Source organism: Coregonus clupeaformis, chromosome 19 (genome assembly GCF_020615455.1).
Source record: "Coregonus clupeaformis isolate EN_2021a chromosome 19, ASM2061545v1, whole genome shotgun sequence".
Classification (NCBI taxonomy): Eukaryota; Metazoa; Chordata; class Actinopteri; order Salmoniformes; family Salmonidae; genus Coregonus; species Coregonus clupeaformis.
This window is the reverse complement of record NC_059210.1, coordinates 22,259,462-22,280,411: the sequence shown is the minus strand read 5'-3', so window position 1 is coordinate 22,280,411 and position 20,950 is coordinate 22,259,462. Positions and strand designations below refer to the sequence as shown.

General features: G+C 41.0%; 1 protein-coding gene across 1 annotated transcript in view; it reads left to right on the top strand.

Annotated features, from left to right (window-relative positions):
* Window positions 1–20,950, top strand: part of LOC121532103 (integrin alpha-11) — a 107,901-nt gene that overhangs the window by 51,726 nt on the left and 35,225 nt on the right. The window contains exon 11 of the mRNA XM_041837805.2: window positions 19,887–20,031. Coding sequence (XP_041693739.1) covers window positions 19,887–20,031 — 145 coding nt within the window. The remainder of the gene's footprint in view (window positions 1–19,886; window positions 20,032–20,950) is intronic.

The window sequence follows — 20,950 nt, the reverse complement described above, 5'->3', positions numbered from 1 at the left end:
TGATGGTTCATTAGCTTATACACTAACTTTCACACATCTAGATGGCCGGGCGGGGTGGGTGTGGAGCCAGAGACAGCAGGGGTTCAAACTGTAGAACCCAGTTCCTACATTTGAATACAAAACTATGCTACATTTTATCTCTGGGATCCTTAGGATGACGAATCAGAGCAAGATTACTGAATGTAAGTACATTATTTACCTTCAGAGGTGAATGTATCAAACCAGTTGCCGTGATACGTTTTTTGTTGTTGTGCACTCTCCTGAAACAATTGCATGGTATTTTTTCACTGTAGTTGCTACTGTAAATTGGACAGTGCGGTTAGATCAACAAGAATTTAAGCTATGTCTATGTCCTGGAACCAGTCATGCTAATCACATTAGCGCACGTTAGCTCAACCGTCCCGTATACGGGACAACGATCCCGTAGAGGTTAAAGAAGGATTTTTAAGCCTTGAGTCAATTGAGACATTGATTTTGTATGTGTGCCTTTGAAAGGGGGTATGGTAGTAGGTGCCAGGAGCACCGGTTTGTGTCAAGAACTGCAACTCTGCCAGGTTTTTCACGCTCAACAGTTTCCTGTGTGTATCAAGAATGGTCCACCACCCAAAGGACATCTAGCGAACTTAACACAACTGTTCATAATGTTTTGTGCACTCTGTGTACATAGTATGTATTCAGTTGATCAGCCCCCCTTCTGTCGATTTAAACACCAGAATAACAAATTCTAAATGAACGAATGATAACAAACCAAAATCAACATCTATCAGTGAGCTGTTTACTTTGTAAAGCATATCAACAACCACAGTCTGTAGTTCTTCTTAAAAGCTGAAAGAAGCTGTTGAGGTTGAGGGCAATGGTGTAAAAAATGAAATAGTGCAAGTCCTCTTCTGTAAGATTTCTTACTTGCTGAGGGAGTGTGACAATTAAAAGTTTGTTCTGTAACCCTACTGTAGTCCACGTGGAGGCTCTGGTATCAACAAGCTCTCACGGTCTCACTGCAGGATTAGACATTATCCACATTTCTCCAAATTTCAAAGTTGCTCCAAACATCAAATTTCAAAGTGTTTTTGACACCCTGTGTTGACTCCACCTGCTCAGCATCGTTCCGTTTCTCCAAACGAAGTAGAAATGTGGAAGTTGTGGGCGCCTATGCCACCCCACTTCTTGTGTAGTGTTTTCACTTTGAACGAAAACAAGGCAGTTGGCTCATGGCTCATGGCTGTCCTTCTGGGCAAAGTGTGTCTTCGCACTAATCCCGCCTACTCAAATGACCCTGCTGCCCCGGAGCTGGAGAGGAAGTGAAAGTCACTTGCAACCTAATGTTACAGCCGCCAGAAACAAACAGAGCAGACGAAGCTAACAAGCATCATTCTCGGTTCTTGGATCTGAATCAACTCGACCCCAATAGAGAAAAAGAAGCAAGAAAAAGACTGGTCACGACCAATCCAGAAACCGGATAAACATTGGAATTAATTTTGAAAGGTGGAAGAGTGACTCCGAAATTGCCACTGTTCTCATGGACTGGTAACGTTAGGTAAGTGTTGGGTTGCGTTTTTTGCCTGCTAGCTATGTCAGCTGCTAACCTTAATGTGTTCAATGTTCAAGCTATTTAACAAGGCTACTTAGCTAGCTAGCTAGCTAACATCTTCTGTATACTGACTGTTTTGTACTTAAATTAATCTAACAATAGAATAATGTCGCTACACTGCATAAACCCCACAAATGTTAGCTATCTAAAGCTAGATATGCAGATTGTTGACATGATTGTGTTTAGTTTGTAGATGATAATGCTAGCTAGGTGGTCGACAGCATTTTCGGCCCAGGACCACCCCCAAAAATGCATCAAGTTATAAAGTTCAGTACAGTAAGATCACACAAACATGTATTTCTCAGGGAGATACTGGTGGACACAGTTTGATTTTGAGGGAACCTGAACCTGTACAAGTTGTGGTTGTGTAAATCACAACACTGAAAGAGAGGTATGAAATGCTGTATGCATTTTCTGTAATGCTTTGATTCAATAATTATTTTGTTGGCAATCGACCAAAATAGTTAGCTACAGTGGGGAGAACACGTATTTGATACACTGCCGATTGTGCAGGTTTTCCTACTTACAAAGCATGTAGAGGTCTGTAATTTTTATCATAGGTACACTTCAACTGTGAGAGACGGAATCTAAAACAAAAATCCAGAAAATCACATTGTATGATTTTTTAAGTAATACATTTGCATTTTATTGCATGACATAAGTATTTGATCACCTACCAACCAGTAAGAGTTCCGGCACTCACAGACCTGTTAGTTTTTCTTTAAGAAACCCTCCTGTTCTCCACTCATTACCTGTATTAACTGCACCTGTTTGAACTCGTTACCTGTATAAAAGACACCTGTCCACACACTCAATCAAACAGACTCCAACCTCTCCACAATGGCCAAGACCAGAGAGCTGTGTAAGGACATCAGGGATAAAATTGTAGACCTGCACAAGGCTGGGATGGCCTGCAGGACAATAGGCAAGCAGCTTGGTGAGAAGGCAACAACTGTTGGCGCAATTATTAGAAAATGGAAGAAGTTCAAGATGACGGTCAATCACCCTCGGTCTGGGGCTCCATGCAAGATCTCACCTCGTGGGGCATCAATGATCATGAGGAAGGTGAGGGATCAGCCCAGAACTACACGGCAGGACCTGGTCAATGACCTGAAGAGAGCTGGGACCACAGTCTCAAAGAAAACCATTAGTAACACACTACGCCGTCATGGATTAAAATCCTGCAGCGCACACAAGGTCCCCCTGCTCAAGCCAGCACATGTCCAGGCCCGTCTGAAGTTTGCCAATGACCATCTGGATGATCCAGAGGAGGAATGAGAGAAGGTCATGTGGTCTGATGAGACAAAAATAGAGCTTTTTGGTCTAAACGCCACTCGCTGTGTTTGGAGGAAGAAGAAGGATGAGTACAACCCCAAGAACACCATCCCAACCGTGAAGCATGGAGGTGGAAACATCATTCTTTGGGGATGCTTTTCTGCAAAGGGGACAGGACGACTGCACCATATTGAGGGGAGGATGGATGGGGCATGTATCGTGAGATCTTGGCCAACAACCTCCTTCCCTCAGTAAGAGCATTGAAGATGGGTCGTGGCTGGGTCTTCCAGCATGACAACAACCCGAAACACACAGCCAGGGCAACTAAGGAGTGGCTCCGTAAGAAGCATCTCAAGGTCCTGGAGTGGCCTAGCCAGTCTCCAGACCTGAACCCAATAGAAAATCTTTGGAGGGAGCTGAAAGTCCGTATTGCCCAGCGACAGCCCCGAAACCTGAAGGATCTGGAGAAGGTCTGTATGGAGGAGTGGGCCAAAATCCCTGCTGCAGTGTGTGCAAACCTGGTCAAGACCTACAGGAAACGTATGATCTCTGTAATTGCAAACAAAGGTTTCTGTACCAAATATTAAGTTATGCTTTTCTGATGTATCAAATACTTAGGTCATGCAATAAAATGCAAATAAATTACTTAAAAATCATACAAAGTGATTTTCTGGATTCCGTCTCTCACAGTTGAAGTGTACCTATGATAAAAATTACAGAACTCTACATGCTTTGTGTGTTTGGACCATGATAGTTTGTTGGTGATGTTGACACCAAAGAACTTGAAGCTCTCAACCTGCTCCACTACAGCCCCGTCAATGAGAATGGGGGCGTGCTCGGTCCTCCTTTTCATCTCCTTTGTCTTGATCAGACCCGTCGCCAGTGATGAGCTTTGAGGGCACTATGGTGTTAAACGCTGAGCTGTAGTCAATGAATAGCATTCTCACATAGGTGTTCCTTTTGTCCAGGTGGGAAAGGGCAGTGTGGAGCGCAATAGAGATTGCATCATCTGTGGATCTGTTGGGGCGGTATGCAAATTTGAGTGGGTCTAGGGTTTCTGGGATAATGGAGTTGATGTGAGCTATGACCAGCCTGCCGAAGCACTTCATGGCTACAGACGTGAGTGCTACGGGTCGGTAGTCGTTTAGGCAGGTTACCTTGGTGTTCTTGGGCACAGGGAATATGGTGGTCTGCTTGAAACATGTTGGTATTACAGACTCAGTCAGGGACAGGTTGACAATGTCAGTGAAAACACTTGCCAGTTGGTCAGCGCATGCTCGGAGTACAAGTCCTGGTAATCCGTCTGGCCCTGCGGCCTTGTGAATATTGACCTGTTTAAAGGTCTTACTCACATTGGCTACGGAGAGCGTGATCACACAGTCGTCCAGAACAGCTGATGCTCTCATGCATACTTTAGTGTTGCTTGCCTCGAAGCGAGCATAGAAGTAATTTATCTCATCTGGTAGGCTCGTGTCACTGGGCAGCTTGCAGATGTGCTTCCCTTTGTAGTCTGTAATAGTTTGCAAGCCCACCCACATCCGACAAGTGTCGGAGCCAGTGTAGTACGATTCAATCTTAGTCCTGTATTGACGCTTTGCCTTTTTGATGGTTCGCCGGAGGGCATAGCGGGATTTCTTCTAAGCGTCCGGGTTAGAGTCCCGCTCTTTGAAAGCGGCAGCTCTACCCTTTAGCTCAGTGCGGATGCTGCCTGTAATCCATGGCTTCTGGTTGGGGTATGTACGTACGGTCACTGTGGGGACGACATCATTGATGCACTTATTGATGAAGCCACTGACTGATGTGGTGTACTCCTCAATGCCATCGGAAAAATCCCGGAACATATTCCAGTCTGTGCTAGCAAAATAGTGCTGTAGCTTAGCATCTGCGTCACCTGACCACTTCTGTATTGAGCGAGTCACTGGTACTTCCTGCTTTAGTTTTTGCTTGTAAGCAGGAATCAGGAGGATAGAATTATGGGAGAGCTTTGTACGCGTCTCCGTGTGTGGAGTAAAGGTGGTCTAGAGTTTTTTTTTCTTCTGATTGCACATTAACATGCTGGTAGAAATTAGGTAAAACGGATTTAAGTTTCCCTGCATTAATGTCCCCGGCCACTAGGAGCGCCTCCTCTGGATGAGCATTTTCTTGTTTGCTTAGCCCTCATACAGCTCGTTGAGTACGGTCTTAGTGCCAGCATCGGTTTGTGGTGGTCAATAGACAGCTACGAAAAATATAGATGAAAACTCTCTTGGTAAATAGTGTGGTCTACAGCTTATCATGAGATACTCTACCTCAGGCGAGCAAAACCTTGAGACTTCCTTCATTTTAGATTTCGTGCACCAACTGTTATTTACAAATTTACACAGTTGGCTCATAGTTCAATGGTTATGATTTCTAATCCCACATGGGGTAGATATAATTTTTATTTGTCAAATCCTTTATTTACAATATTTATCCCGTGCCAACACACTTCTAATTCTGAAAAGTGAATGCATAACTGTGAGAGTGGTTTTTATACAGTACCCAAGACCAGTCTGTGAGTTAATTTGACCTTTGGAAAAAGAGCTACTGCGTAAATACTGCAATGCCATTTGGAATGAATTGAGCCCCTAATCTTCATTTTCAAGGTGATGATTGCACTTTTCTTCCCAACACAAAACCGCAATAAATCTGAATCCATTTTCTTGTGCCCCATGGGGATTTCGGCGCCTTACCACTCTGAGCTAACTGTCCAGGAGCCTAATTTATAAACTGTGTGTTTATACAAAATATACCCCAAAACAAGAATGTGCCAGTTTTCACGCAAAAGTTGGCATTCATAAAAACTGAATTTGATGTGAAAATATGCAATACTTTGCCGTTAATGAGAAGAGAGAAAATCTATTTAGTTTATCTTTCCATTTTAAAAATAATTAGAAATAGGCATCTATTTCCTAGGCTATTATTTATTTCATAGCTACAATAAATTACCATGCGCATCTTTCATTTAATTGGGCTTATTAGATTTGCAATTATTAGCATAAGAATGCATAAGAAAAGGAAGCTTGGTTTATCTCAACTGGTTATGGCATGGAGCAGCTCACAGAAGAATGACATCGGTAGCCGGTACGGTAGGAAAGACGTTTCAATTTATGATATCTACCAGTAAATGCTAACTAAGGCAATAGGAAAACCCATTAAAAAACATAGGAAAACATAAGATCTTTCACACAGGGTGCCTTTCCTTCGCTTGGCGGGCCGTTTGGGTACTTTTTGGCAAACTTAGTGTATACCCACTTCTCCAGGCACCACTACACAACTGCATAGGGGCGATGGAAAGACAACAGTCACACACAGCATGATGTTAAAGGATAAGCAGTGCATAAACTCGGACATAATAAGCCAGTAGGTCCCAATCATAAGAATGCAAAAACACAACCATTAAGCATTTCCCAAATGAAATGTACTATTACTTCCGTTGAAAAAAACATTTCACATTTAGCACACAAAGTAACCAGTGACCTAAAGTTTAAAGTGGAACTGACAGCGTTTTAACTACTTTGCAGATATGAAACAAACAGACAATCATAATATCAGTTCTAGCTAGCTAGCTGCTAGGAAGATGTCATGTCATTGGAGGAGTGGGTGAGTGACTGACTTTTTCCCCTCATATCATTTTTCGGTGGCTATACACAACTAGAGATGCAGGTGTAATTTGGTTAGCTAGCAAGAACTTGAACGACTGTTATCCAGTTAGCATATCTCTTGCGTTGAAAATTCACTCTGGCTATCTACTCCGATTTCAGAGCACTCGTCTGAGTGTGCCAGAGCGCAGAACAAAAGTTAGCGAGGGTGCTTGGTTGGGACAAGCTTGCATTGGCAGGCAAGCTACAGAAGGACGAGGATGCTACAATTCCCCATCGTTTATCAGTGAAATTTTGACGGCCAACTAAAATCAAAAGTTTGAGAGGGTTTATCTAATGTTCCTTCGTTAGATTTTAGCTCATCTTGCTCTGGCTAGCATTAGTTGTTGATCTTTTTGTTGTTAATGTGCATAACTGAGGGAGAGAGAGCCTACCTTTCATGGTTGTTTGATCAATAGGACTGTAAAGTTCCCAAATGTAAGAGGACTCCTGTGGTGTTTACATATTTGCAGAAATCCATTCAGGTGTATTTTGTGGGTTTTGGCGAATGCGTTCTAATGATCTAAAGTTGCGCTGTTGCAACTGCCTGTAAACACACAGTAAGGTTTAAAGTGAATAATGGCAGGCCCGTGTGGCAAATGGCTTGTTTGTATAAAGGCCTACTGTAGCTCTGATTGGCTATAGCGCACCGGTCTGTGTAGACTCTGGTCCTGGACAAGACAGATGTTTTTATTCGGTTTTATTTACTGCAGTGTCTATTAATTGTCCAAACACACGGCTGCTTTACCACTCTATATTGCTATATAATTTTCACAAATGCCTTTGTATACGTAATTCCCAAACATTCTAAGAATTTATGAAAACGTGAAAATGACCATAGTCATTGACCACAGTGGTCGCTTGTCAGAAAAGGGTTTTCAAAAGTGTCATATTCTTCCTGGGGGTGTATATGAACAGATTTGAATAAGATTTAATGTTGCTAAAATGCTGTCATTTCCACTTTAAATGCACAATGTTTCACACACATAAGTTATTTTCGAAGAAATGGCTAACAACAGCAAGCTTGCTGCAATGAAAAACACAGTTCCACTCACCAGATGATGATTATTTGAAACTTAACTTCTTGTTGAAAGTTATTCTTGAAAAGGGAGAAGCTAACAAATTAGCAACAACATCCTCTTTGATAATACCTGCTGCAGCCGCTGAAAACTAGCCAACAACAAAAGTTAGCTAGCTAGACCGTTGGAATACTGCTGCTCGCTAATGCACAGTGACCTGTTGGCCTTCAAGAAGGCAGAAGTTTCCATAGGTTTTTGTAAAAACGGTCCCACCCATTAAGTCAAAATGTGATTGGTTGATTCCACTGTCACTCCAAAATGTTGAATACTAATACAGTTGAATGGCAGATGCCTTTATCTAGCTTCTGATGGCCTAGCCAATGGCTGACTTAGCCAGCTAGATTTATCTCCCCAGAGACCAGCAAAGAAAAATCCTGATTGGATATTTTTTTTCTCTTCAGCGCTAACCCTTTCCTTTCCAACAAAAACTGAAGAGATTAAATCAGAACGTCATAAAAATAATAATATAATCATCATTATTATGATATTATGAAAATCATTATTTTATAAATCCTTAGGCCTTCTCTGAAGCGACCCAGTGTTATTGGGTTAGTAAAAATGTGTAGTGGCTCTATTTTCCCTCAGCTTGCATTTTTGCACTATTTTTGCACTATTTTTGCACTAAAGAATCCATATGTTGTTCTGAAGTATGAACACAGAAATAATGGACATTTTGAACTCTTATTATGGTGGTGATTTAACAAAATGACAATCATGGTCTTGATTTGGACTCGCATTTTTCTTGACTCGGTCTCGGAACCGTTGTCCCCCTCCTGGTCTCGGTCTTGACTCGGTCTCACCGCCCCTCCTGTCTTGGTCTTCACTCAGTCTCGATTTGCTACGGACTTGGTCTTGAATCGGTCTTGCTTTAGGTGGTCTCAAACACAACACTGGCCTACACACAATACCACATAATGTCAAAGTGGAATTATGTTATTATTATTTTTATTTTTTAATTAATTAAAGATTAAAAGTTGAAATGTCTTGAGTCAATAAGTATTCAACCTCTTTGTTATGGCAAGATTAAATACGTTTAGGAGTAAACATTTGCTTAACAAGTCACATAATAAGTTGCATGGACTCTGTGTGCAATAATATTGTTCAACATTATTTTTGAATGACTACCTCATCTCTGTACTCCACACATACAATTATCTGTAAGGTCCCTCAGTTGAGCAGTGAATTTAAAACACAGATTCAACCACAAAGACCAATGAGGTTTTCCAATGCCTCACAAAGAAGGGCACCTATTAGTAGATGGGTAAAAAAAAAAAAAAGCTGACATTGAACATTCCTTTGAGCATGGTGAAGTTATTAATTACACTTTGGATGGTGTATCACTGCAAAGATACAGGCGTCCTTCCTAACTCAGTTGCAGGAAATCGCTCAGGGATTTCACCATGAGGCCAAACGGGACTTTAAAACAGTTACAGAGTTTAATGGCTGTGATAGGATAAAACTGAGGATGGATCAACAACATTGTAGTTACTCCACAATACTAACCTAAATGACAGAGTGAAAAGAAGGAAGCATGTACAGAATAAAAAATATTCCAAAACATGCATCCTGTTTGCAACAAGGCACTAAAGTAATACTGCAGAAAATGTATTTTGAATTTTGAAAATAATTTTTTAAAGAATAATGGGCAAATGTTGCACAATCCAGATGTGTAAAGATCTTAGAGATTAATCCAGAAAGACTCACAGCTGTAATCGCTGCCAAAGGTGCTTCTACAAAGTAGTGACTCAGGGGTGTGAATACTTATGTAAATTAAATATTTCTGTATTTCATTTTTAATACATTTGCAAACATTTCGAAAAACATGTTTTCACTTTGGCAATATGGGGTATTGTGTGTAGATGGGTGAGAATGTGTTTTTGTATCCATTTTGAATTCAGGCTGTAACACAACAAAATGTGGATTAATTCAAGGGGTATGAATACTTTCTTAAAGCACTCTATTTAAAAAAATATGTCTATTTTTCTGCATATCTAAGCATACCTCTTGGGTTGTCTGTATCCTCCTGACTTGTGGTTCTTTTTTTAAGTATCTAAATATGCTTTTCTGTATCTCTGCTAAACTCTGGGTAAAATATTGAAAGGAATATGAGTCTTACTCAGTACATTTAGTTATTGCTTTTAAAATGATTTGAATAGGCCTACAACATCTATTCTATTTTCCCCTTATATAAGTGTTCTGTTGTTCTGACATATGCAACATTGCAGTTGCATTCATGACAAGTAGCCATGGCTCGAAATGAAGGCCGTTGTTATAAAAAAAATTCTGTGACGGTTCAAAACAGACTCTGGGACAGTTCTGGGATGATAGATCCAAAGTTCATACATCCACTGTAAATCCCCAAATTTCTAAACACAACGAGACTGATTGAACAGATCAGAAAGTTTAGCTTAAAATGTTGATAAACTATTATTTATTTATTCAGATTATAAGCAGCAATGCGCACATGGCAATACGCGCAAATGTTCTAAAATGCAAGTAGCGGGAAAACACTGTTGCTCACCGGACATGTCAATAGTTTCATATGACAGAGATGGAAATAAATATCCTTATAAAACGTAGAAAGAGAGGAGATCTAAATATGACTAGGATTGTGCTGCTGCTGAAAGAAAGTTGATATGAAAACCAAGAGAAGCAATGTAAGAAATGAATAATTAGGCCTATGTGAAGTAAAACGTCCAGCTTTCAAACAATTTATGGTTTCAAAATGCTGACCGATTGCAAGGTGGCGATGTGCAGTACACAACAGGCACTGGCCTTTCTCTCCACTATTGTTAACATTTGATCTGAACAAGTATGTTGACAGAATCAAGCCTTAAAGGGCAATTCCGCCACTTTTCAACCTCATATTCATAATCTCCAGCACCAAACCAGTTTCTATATATATATAAAAAACAGCACGTTTCTATGATCTGTGGTTAAAAAGATAAGAAAGGTCCTGAAAAAAGGTCTCTGTGACATCACAGGGTAGGATTAAAAGTAAAAAACAGTGATTTTCAAAACCTGCAACGAGTTTCTACAGTGCCTTGCAAAAGTATTCATCCCCCTTGGCGTTTTTCCTATTTTGTTGCATTACAACCTGTAATTTAAATTGATTTTTATTTAAATTTCATGTAATGGACATAGAAAAAATAGTAAAAATTGGTGAAGTGAAATGTAAAAAATAACTTGTTTCAAAAAATGCAAAAAAATAGATAATGGAAAAGTGGTGCGTGCATATGTATTCACCCCCTTTGCTATGAAGCCCCTAAATAAGATCTGGTACAACCAATTACCTTCAGAAGTCACATAATTAGTTAGATTGCACACAGGTTGACTTTATTTAAGTGTCACATGATCTGTCACATGATCTCAGTATATCACCTGTTCTGAAAGGCCTCAGAGTCTTCAACACCACTATGTAAGGGGCACCACCAAGCAAGCGGCACCATGAAGACCAAGGAGCTCTCCAAACAGGTCAGGGACAAAGTTGTGGAGAAGTACAGATCAGGGTTGGGTTATAAACAAATATCCGAAACTTTGAACATCCCACGGAGCACCATTAAATCCATTATTAAAAAATGGAAAGAATATGGCACCACAACAAACCTGCCTAGACAGGGCCGCCCACCAAAACTCACGGACCAGGCAAGGAGGGCATTAATCAGAGAGGCAACAAAGAGACCAAATATAACCCTGAAGGAGCTGCAAAGCTCCACAGCGGAGATTGGAGTATCTGTCCATAGGACCACTTTAAGCCGTACACTCCACCGAGATGGGCTTTACGGAAGAGTGGCCAGAAAAAAGCCATTGCTTAAAGAAAAAAATAAGCAAACACGTTGGGTGTTCGCCAAAAGGCATCTGGGAGACTCCCCATACATTTGGAAGAAGGTACTCTGGTCAGATGAGACTAAAATTGAGATTTTTGGCCATCAAGGAAAACGCTATGTCTGGCGCAAACCCAACACCTCTCATCACCCCGAGAACACCATCCCCACAGTGAAGCATGGTGGTGGCAGCATCATGCTGTGGGGATGTTTTTCATCGACAAGGACTGGGAAACTGGTCAGAATTGAAGGAATGATGGATGGCGCTAAATACAGGGAAATTCTTGAGGGAAACCTGTTTCAGTCTTCTAGAGATTTGAGAGGTTCACCTTCCAGCAGAACAATGACCCTAAGCATACTGCTAAAGCAACACTCGAGTGGTTTAAGGGGAAACATTTAAATGTATTGGAATGGCCTAGTCAAAGCCCAGACCTCAATCTGATTGAGAATCTGTGGTATGACTTAAAGATTGCTGTACACCAGCGGAACCCATCCAACTTGAAGGAGCTGGAGCAGTTTTGCCTTGAAGAATGGGCAACAATCCCAGTGGCTAGATGTGCCAAGCTTATAGAGACATACCCCAAGAGACTTGCTGCTGTAATTGCTGCAAAAGGTGGCTCTACAAAGTATTGACTTTGGGGGGTGAAGAGTTATGCATGCTCAAGTTTTCCGTTTTTTTGTCTTATTTCTTGTTTGTTTCACCCAAAAAATTATTTTGCATCTTCAAAGTGTAAATCAAATCATACAAACCTCCAAAAAATCCATTTTAATTTCAAGTTGTAAGGCAACAAAATAGGAAAAATGCCAAGGGGGGTGAAAACTTTTGCAAGCCACTGTAGCTAAAGGGAGGTTATTTTCTTGCTCCCAACGTCACTGCGAATCTCATAGTGTTTGAAAATCACTGTTTTTGCAATGTTGTATCTTTTGATGATGTCATCGGGTAGAAGTTTTTAACTTTATATTTTTTTCTACAAAACTTAAGAATGCGCCGTTTTCATATATGTTGACACTAGGGATGTTCGAATATCCGAACAGACGTTAGTATTCGAATATTTGCGAGAGTATGAATTTTTGAAAAACATTTATCATTTTAACAATGAATAGGCTTTGTCTAAATTCAATTATATGTGTGACATTGCTACACACAAGGATATACCATGACATTTGAAATTCTTAACTCAATAACACAACAAACTTTTGAATATAGTTTTTATGACTTGCACCCCATAAAAATACATACTTTATTAGCCTACAAGGGTTTCATGCATTTTTGTTGTCATTGTCGGCCAATGAAAGTGGCACTGTCTTCGGTCAGTGCCTCCATGTGTAGCAAGCAATGTGGGAGATCTCTAATCAGTGCAAAATGGAATGAAAATTACAGAATTCAGTTAGTTAAATGAGAAGGAGTAGGCTACAATGAAGAGCAACCATCAGTTAGGCTATTCTTTAATCTGCATGGCATTGTTGTACACAAGGATGGGAAGCGGAGCAAAATAGCCCTAATTAGTCTAGGTAACTAGCTAGCTGGCTAACATAGCTGGCTATCTTAGCTAGCTTCTTTACATCGATTTGTTGCAGTCAAGACGTGTACGACCAGATGGGATGATAGATAACCTATGGAATCTACAACTTAGTCTAACTAGTGTGAGTCTGTGTGGCTACTCTCTCTCTCTCTCTCTCTCTCTCTCCCTCCAGTGTAAAACTCACCGGCCCCTGCCCATAGTACTGTTGCAAGCAAGCGGCACCCAAATCACGCAGGCTGCGCAGCAAGCCAGTTCCTACGTTTTTTTCGTTTTTGACTATCCGGATATCCGAAAAAATGTCATGATATTATTCTGATAGTGACATTATTTCAAATGCCCATCCCTAGTTGACACTGGTATTGTGCTGGAGATAATGAAAAGTCCCTTTTTTTGCGCACTGTCGGGACCACCATTGGACTGGGGTGCGTTCAGCAGGAAGCAACGTTTTGGAACGTTCAGATAGAAATATGCTATGTAGAACAAATATGCATCTCTGACATGTAGAATAAGGAATCACATCAGCTCTATTTGTGGTATTTCTATCTGCAACGTTCAAGAACGTTTTCGTACTAAACATGGCCCAGGTATAAATTGCAAGTTGGGCCATGTGGAGGGCGCATTGCAATGAGTTGTGTCCGGGGCTGTTGGAACCGAATCTGTTGTATTTATACACAGCTTTAAAGATCTCTTGGGAAGACTACATTAACCAGGTGGGAGCTATACGTTGGTGATGGATGATGAGTGGGAGATGATGAATGTGAGCTACCTCTAAGGAGCTGAGACTGAGAGTGTTGTATAAATATTATTGTTTAAACCTCTACGGGATTGGTGTCCCGTATACGGGACGGTTGAGCTAACGTGCACTAATGTGATTAGCATGTCTGTTGTAAGTAACAGCTAACTTTCCAGGACGTAGACATGTCTTATATGGGCAGAAAGCTTAAATACTTGTTAATCTAACTGCACTGTCCAATTTACAGTAGCTATTACAGTCAAATAATACCATGCTATTGTTTGAGGAGAGTGCATAACAACAAAAAACGTATCACGGCAACTGGTTTGATACATTCACCTCTGAAGGTAAATAATGTACTTACATTCAGTAATCTTGCTCTGATTTGTCATCCTAAAATGTAGCATAGTTTTGTTTGACAAAATCCATTTTTATATTAAAATGTATGAACTGGATTCTACAGATTGAACTCCTGCTGTCTCTGGCTCCACACCCACCACGCCCAACCATCTAGATGTGTGAAAGTTAGTGTATAAGCTAATGATCCATCATGTATGACATTCCTGGGAGTGTGTAAGCTTACATTTTGTATTACCATATAATTTTTGTATGTTCTCTATAGTTATGTACTTGAAAATGTATCAATTGACCAATTCGGCACATTTGGGCAGACTTGATACAAAATAGTCCAGTATTGCAATGCTTCACTGGATCAATCTGAAACTTTGCACACACACTGCTGCCATCTGATGGCCAAAACCTAAATTGCACCTAAACTGCAGTATTATATTGTGGCCTTTCTCTTGCATTTCAAAGATTTTTAAAGCATGTTTTTTTTGTTTGTATTATCTTTTACTAGATCTAATGTGTTATATTCTCCTACATTAATTTCACATTTCCACAAACTTCAAAGTGTTTCCTTTCAAATGGTATCAAGAATATGCATATCCTTGCTTTAGGTCCTGAGCTACAGGCAGTTAGATTTGGGTATGTCATTTTAGGCGAAAATTGAAAAAAAGGGTCAGATCCTTAAGAGGTTAATTTGCATGGAGCACGGCACTGTGGATACTGGAGAAAGCATTAACCGTCTCTGGGGGAAATTATATATTCATAAAATGCATTGTTGGATTCTAGGCACAGGGGCAATTTGAGAATGAGATTATGATAACGTTGTGGAAAGTATTTTTGTTGGTGGGGGTACTTTAAGAGGAAAACAGGCAAGAGAGTACAGATGGTTTAGTTGAATGCAGAGCTTGCCAGCTAAACACATACACACACACACACACACACACACACACACACACACACACACACACACACACACACACACACACACGCAAACAGACACACAGACATGAATACACACATCATACACATTAACACACATACACACAGATACACACTCATTAACAAGCTCACACAACACACCAGATATTTTGAGATTGTCCTAGCAATGCCTTTGTGATGGACTTTATTTGCTCATAGTTTGAAATCCTAATATCTTTAGCTGAGTTAATTTAATATAGTACAAGTCAAAATAATATGGAACATTTAGTTCAGGTCATTGTTTATTGAGTTGGCTGACATTGCCGCACTACTGACATGAGTAATATTGGGTCTTGCCTCTTGCATACCAAACCCCAGTCTTCAGGGATCTCTCCAGGTATCAGTGTTATGTGTCATCTCACCTTTGTTTGTTTCCTCAATCCTCATTTGTCTTAATACATTTCCTGTCTCTACGTTGGCCATTTAAATGCTGTTCCCTCATATCAGGGCATGAAAGCATACCGTCCATTGTCGCAACTTGGGGCTGTGTCTGAAAACAGTACCCCACCTGTTTCATTTTGTTTGTTGTCAGTGACTCTTTGTTAGTTCCCCCTTCTGTTTGAGCTACATTTTTGGTTTTCTTGCTGGGGAACGTAACACTGTCAAATCCGTTCTTCCTCCGTCATCCTTGTTTACTCAGCTGGATTCTCTCCTTCAATGCGCTTTGAGAAGAATTGAGGAAACAAGGACGGAGGAAATAAGGATGTAACCTTTTAAAAAACAGTCGCCTGCAACCCACCTTGCACCTCATACGGCAACTTCCTCCAACCACTTTTCCACACTGGTATGGCCAACACTTTTTTCACACTTGGTCCCTTTCAGCCAATGTTTGTGAACTCAGTGCGGTTCGCTTAATATTGTGTCCAGTGTGAACACTCCAAAGGAACTCAGACCCCTCAAAAGAGCCCCCGAAGCAAACCAAACTGAGACCATCTCAAGAGGTGGTCTGAGTTCGGTTCCCTTGAATTCCTGGGTCCGGTTCCCTTTTTTTAGGTTTTCTTCTCATTATCCCCTCACCACACACTAGAATACTGCAACACCGTTTCACCTGCCATAACCCCTCACATTTGTGCCACAAAAGAGAGAAGATGATGATGCGCAGGTTCGCAGAAAAAAACGTGTGCTGCTCTTGGATATTGATTAGCGATTGTCAAGGATGCACAGAAATTCCAAAATATGTGTGGAGTTTGTAGTTCAGATTATTTGTTTGCAATATGTGATCCATAAAGAGAGCTTCATAAGCTGTTTATTCGCTTGTGGGGTTTGAATAGTGTGAGAAGACAACAACATATTTGATGAGAATCACAACATAAGGTACAAAATCAATGCTAGCTCTTAAAGGGCCAGTAGCCTAGATTGGGTGTACAATTTTCAATTACAGCATTATTTAATCGGCAGCTATTCTTCTGCTATTTATTCTGTTACAAATAATATTTACATGTTAACAGTATCTTCTGATTGCAATGTTTATGTCTCATCATTTAACTAAATGTAATCTATTAGCTTCCAAAATGTAATTAGGTATATACAGTGACTTTGGAAAGTATTCAGACCCCTTGACTTTTTCCACATTTTGTTACGTTACAGCCTTCTTCTAAAATCCTACACACACAATACCCCATAATGACAAAGTGAAAACAGGTTGTTAGAAATTTTTGCACATTTATTAAAAACAGAAATACCTTACTTACATAAGTATTCAGACCCTTTGCTCTGAGACTCGAAATTGAGCTCAGGTGCATCCTGTTTCCATTGATCATTCTTGAGATGTTTCTACAACTTGATTGGAGTCCACCTGTGGTAAATTCAATTGATTGGACATGATTTGGAAAGGCACACAACTGTCTATATAAGGTCCCACAGTTGACAGTGCATGTCTGAGCAAAAACCAAGCCATGAGGTCAAAGGAATTGTCCGTAGAGCTCCGAGACAGGATTGTGTTGAGGCACAGATCTGGGGAAGGGTACCAAAACATTTCTGCAGCATTGAAGGTCCCCAAGAACATAGTGGCCTCCATCATTCTTAAATGGAAGAAGTTTGGACCCACCAAGACTCTTCCTAGAGCTGGCCGCCCGGCCAAACTGAGCAATCGGGGGAGAAGGGCCTTGGTCAGGGAGGTGACCAAGAACCTGATGGTCACTCTGACAGAGCTCTAGATTTCCTCTGTGGAGATGGGAGAACCTTCCAGAAGGACAACCATCTCTTCAGCACTCCACCAATCAGGCCTTTATGGTAGAGTGGCCAGACGGAAACCACTCCTCAGTAAAAGGCACATGACAGCCCGCTTGGAGTTTGCCAAAAGGCATCTAAAGACTGTCAGACCATGAGAAACAAGATTCTCTGGTCTTGAGAAACAAGATTCTCTTTGGCCTGAACACCAAGCATCACTTTTGGAGGAAACCTGGCACCATCCCTACAGTGAAGCATGGCGGTGGCAACATCATGTTGTGGGGATGTTTTTCAGAGGCAGCGACTGGGAGACTAGTCAGGATCGAGGCAAAGATTAACGGAGTAAAGTACAGAGAGATCCTTGATGAAAACCTGCTCCAGAGCACTCAGGACCTCAGACTGGGGTGAAGGTTCACCTTCCAACAGGACAAAGACCCTAAGCACACAGCCAAGACAACACAGGAGTGGCTTCGGGACAAGTCTCTGAATGTCCTTGAGTGGCCCAGCCAGAGCCCGGACTTGAACCCGATCAAACATCTCTGGAGAGACCTGAAAATAGTTGTACAGCAATGCTCCCCATCCAACCTGACAGAGCTTCAGAGGATCTGCAGAGAAGAATGGGAGAAACTCCTCAAATACAGGTGTGCCGAGCTTGTAGCGTCATACCCAAGAAGACTCAAGGCTGTAATCGCTGCCAAAGGTGCTTCAACAAAGTACTGAGTAAAGGGTCTGAATACTTATGTAAATGTGTAGTAAATATATTAGCAAACATTTCTCAAATCCTGTTTTTTCTTCGTCATTATGGGGTATTGTGTGCAGATTGATGAGGGAAAAAAAACTATTTAATCAATTTAAGAATAAGGCAGTAACCTAACAAAATGTGGAACGAGTCAAGGGTACTGAATACTTTCACAACAGCCCCGCTGCTGTCTTGAAATCTGTCCATGGGTGTCAGTATTTGAAGCTGTCCGATAACACATTCTGATGGAATTGCTTGTCCTGCACTTTGTAAAAACCCAGAGTGCATTGAGTGAATGTTGGAAAAAGATCTTGGTTCCTTTTTAAACATAGCAATGTGAATGCAAAGAGGACTCAGACCACAAAATAGGTGAAGTGAACTGGCAAAAGAGTTGAGTCCTCATTCAAAAGCAAGTGCAGTGTGAATACAAAGAGAACTGAGTTATTTTGCTTCTTTTTTTTTACCCCAGAGTTCACTTTAAAGAGGACTGAGATTGGTTATTTTAAAGAGGACTATATGTGAAAACACCCTTAAAGGATATCACAGCAGGGACATTAAACTTACTCTGTGTCTGTCTGTACTTGCTAAATAGCAAATAAACTATTAGCTAATTCCCAAATCCTTAAAATCATAAGTCATGGATAATACTGTATCCATCCCAATGGGAGACTTACTTTACTCTGTAACAGTTGCCATGGCAGCCAGTCAAACTGTCCACGTCGACAGCCTATGACTATGAGTGAGGGAATACTTGGCCGTGGCGTATCTTCACAACAGCCCCGCTGCTGTCTTGATTTAGTCATGACTTTAGCGTTGGCTGAAATCTGTCCGTGGGTGTCAGTATTTCAACTTTTATTAGTAAATTCACATGGGCTGTGTATGCAGCACTATACAACCCTGTAGAACACGGTTTCTCTTGAACACCTTCTTTCTCTCTTCCAAAGGATAAGGATTAGCTGTTGATTTGTCCCAAAATGACAAATCGTTTGAACTGATTGGGGTTATTAAGAAAGTGGCTCTGGTAGTTTAGGAGATGATCAGAAGATTACATCTGAGGTCAGCGCTGAATCAGTTGTGTGTATTCAGTTTGTGTTGGTTCTTCTGGTTCCTTATCTAATGAATCAGAACACGTTGTTATAGTACAGTACCTGCAGTCTGCTGAGTATAGTTTGATGGTCAATGCTAACCTGGTCCCAGATCTGTTCATGCTTTCTTGCCAACTCCTATGATCATTTTCAAGCCATGTGACCATTGGAGACAGCAAGACACCACAAACAGATCTGGGATCAGGCGAACTTGAAGCATAGTGACAGTGGTGACAGCATCACCGGTGTCTGAAACAATAATACAACACAGTATGCGAGTTTGGCAGGGCTCAGTGAACATTCCCATGCATCATGCAGCCTAATGGAGCACTGCACACACTGCCGGGGATTTGGTCATTGATCATGATCCCTACTTTTACTCGCCCTGAGAGATGTGTAACTCACGGTTGAATGACTTTCACCTCTGGACGTGAGTGTGTGATGTGTGTATAGTCTATAGTGCATTCACAACTTTGTGTGACGGTGTGTATAGTTCATTCAACACCACCTGTGTGTGTATGTGTGTTTGTGAAATGTGCTCACGTGTTTTTATTGTGGAAGTTTAGCAATGATGGTGATGCATTCATGCTGGAAAATGTAACTAAGCTGTTCTTTTCTTTATTGCCCGCTGCTCTTGTTCTAGGGTTGTAAAATCCATTAGAGTAAAACAGGGAGTGGAAAATTACCAAAGAATAAATTAACTCACTGAAAGGATTGGACTTACTGAAAATACAAAATGTTCAACCCATTTTTCTCATAAAAGACATATCTGTCCACCGTCATCACTCTCTGCTCTGGTACCTTTTTGTACGGTGGCCAAAGAGGTACATTGACCTAATGAGAGATGTGTACTTGGCGACTGATGTGAAAATGCTTGTTCCTGTAGGATGGCATATTGGTGGGGGCCGTGGGGGCCTACGATTGGAACGGGGCTGTTCTGAAAGAGACACGTCATGGGAAGGTAGTCCCACCCAAGTCCTCCTATCTGGAAGAGTTCCCAGAAGAACTGAAGAACCATGGGGCCTACTTGGGTGAGTGAACTGGATGGGCAGGTAGAATTGTGTAGGTGGATGGATAGATGGATAGATGGATGGATGCATAGACTAATAAATATTAATAATAATAATATGCCATTTAGCAGACGCTTTTATCCAAAGCGACTCACAGTCATGCGTGCATACATTTTTGTGTATGGGTGGACCCGGGGATCGAACCCACTACCTTGGCGTTACAAGCGCCGTGCTCTACCAGTTGAGCTACAGAGGACCACATAAATAAATAGATGGATGGATAGATGAATGGGTGTGTGGAGAGATGAATAAATAGATGGATGGATAGGGGATGGATGAATAGTCTGTCTAGCATTGCATGCAGTACTGTATTGTTGTGTGTTTTATTTTACTTTTTTGACAATAGAAAAACATATAGACAAAAACAATAGACAACTTAACATTTACATACCTACACTACCGTTCAACATTTTGGGGTCACTTAGAAATATCCTTGTTTTCGAAAGAAAAGCAATTTTTTTGTCCATTAAAATAACATCAAATTGATCAGAAATACAGTGTAGACATTGTTAATGTTGTACATGGCTATTGTAGCTGGAAATGGCTGATTTTTTATGGAATATCTACATAGGCGTACAGAGGCCAGTCCTGTGTTCCAATGGCACGTTGTGTTTGCTAATCCAAAAGCCATATCTCAGACTGGCCAATAAAAAGAAAAGATTAAGATGGGCAGTCTGAGATATGGCTTTTTCTTTGCAACTCTGCCTAGAAGGTCAGCATCTCGGAGTCGCCTCTTCACTGTTGACGTTGAGACTGGTGGTGTTTTGCGGGTACTATTTAATGAAGCTGCCAGTTGAGGACCTGTGTGGTGCCTGTTTCTCAAACTAGACACTCTAATGTATTTGTCCTCTTGCTTAGTTGTGCACCGGAGCCTCCCACT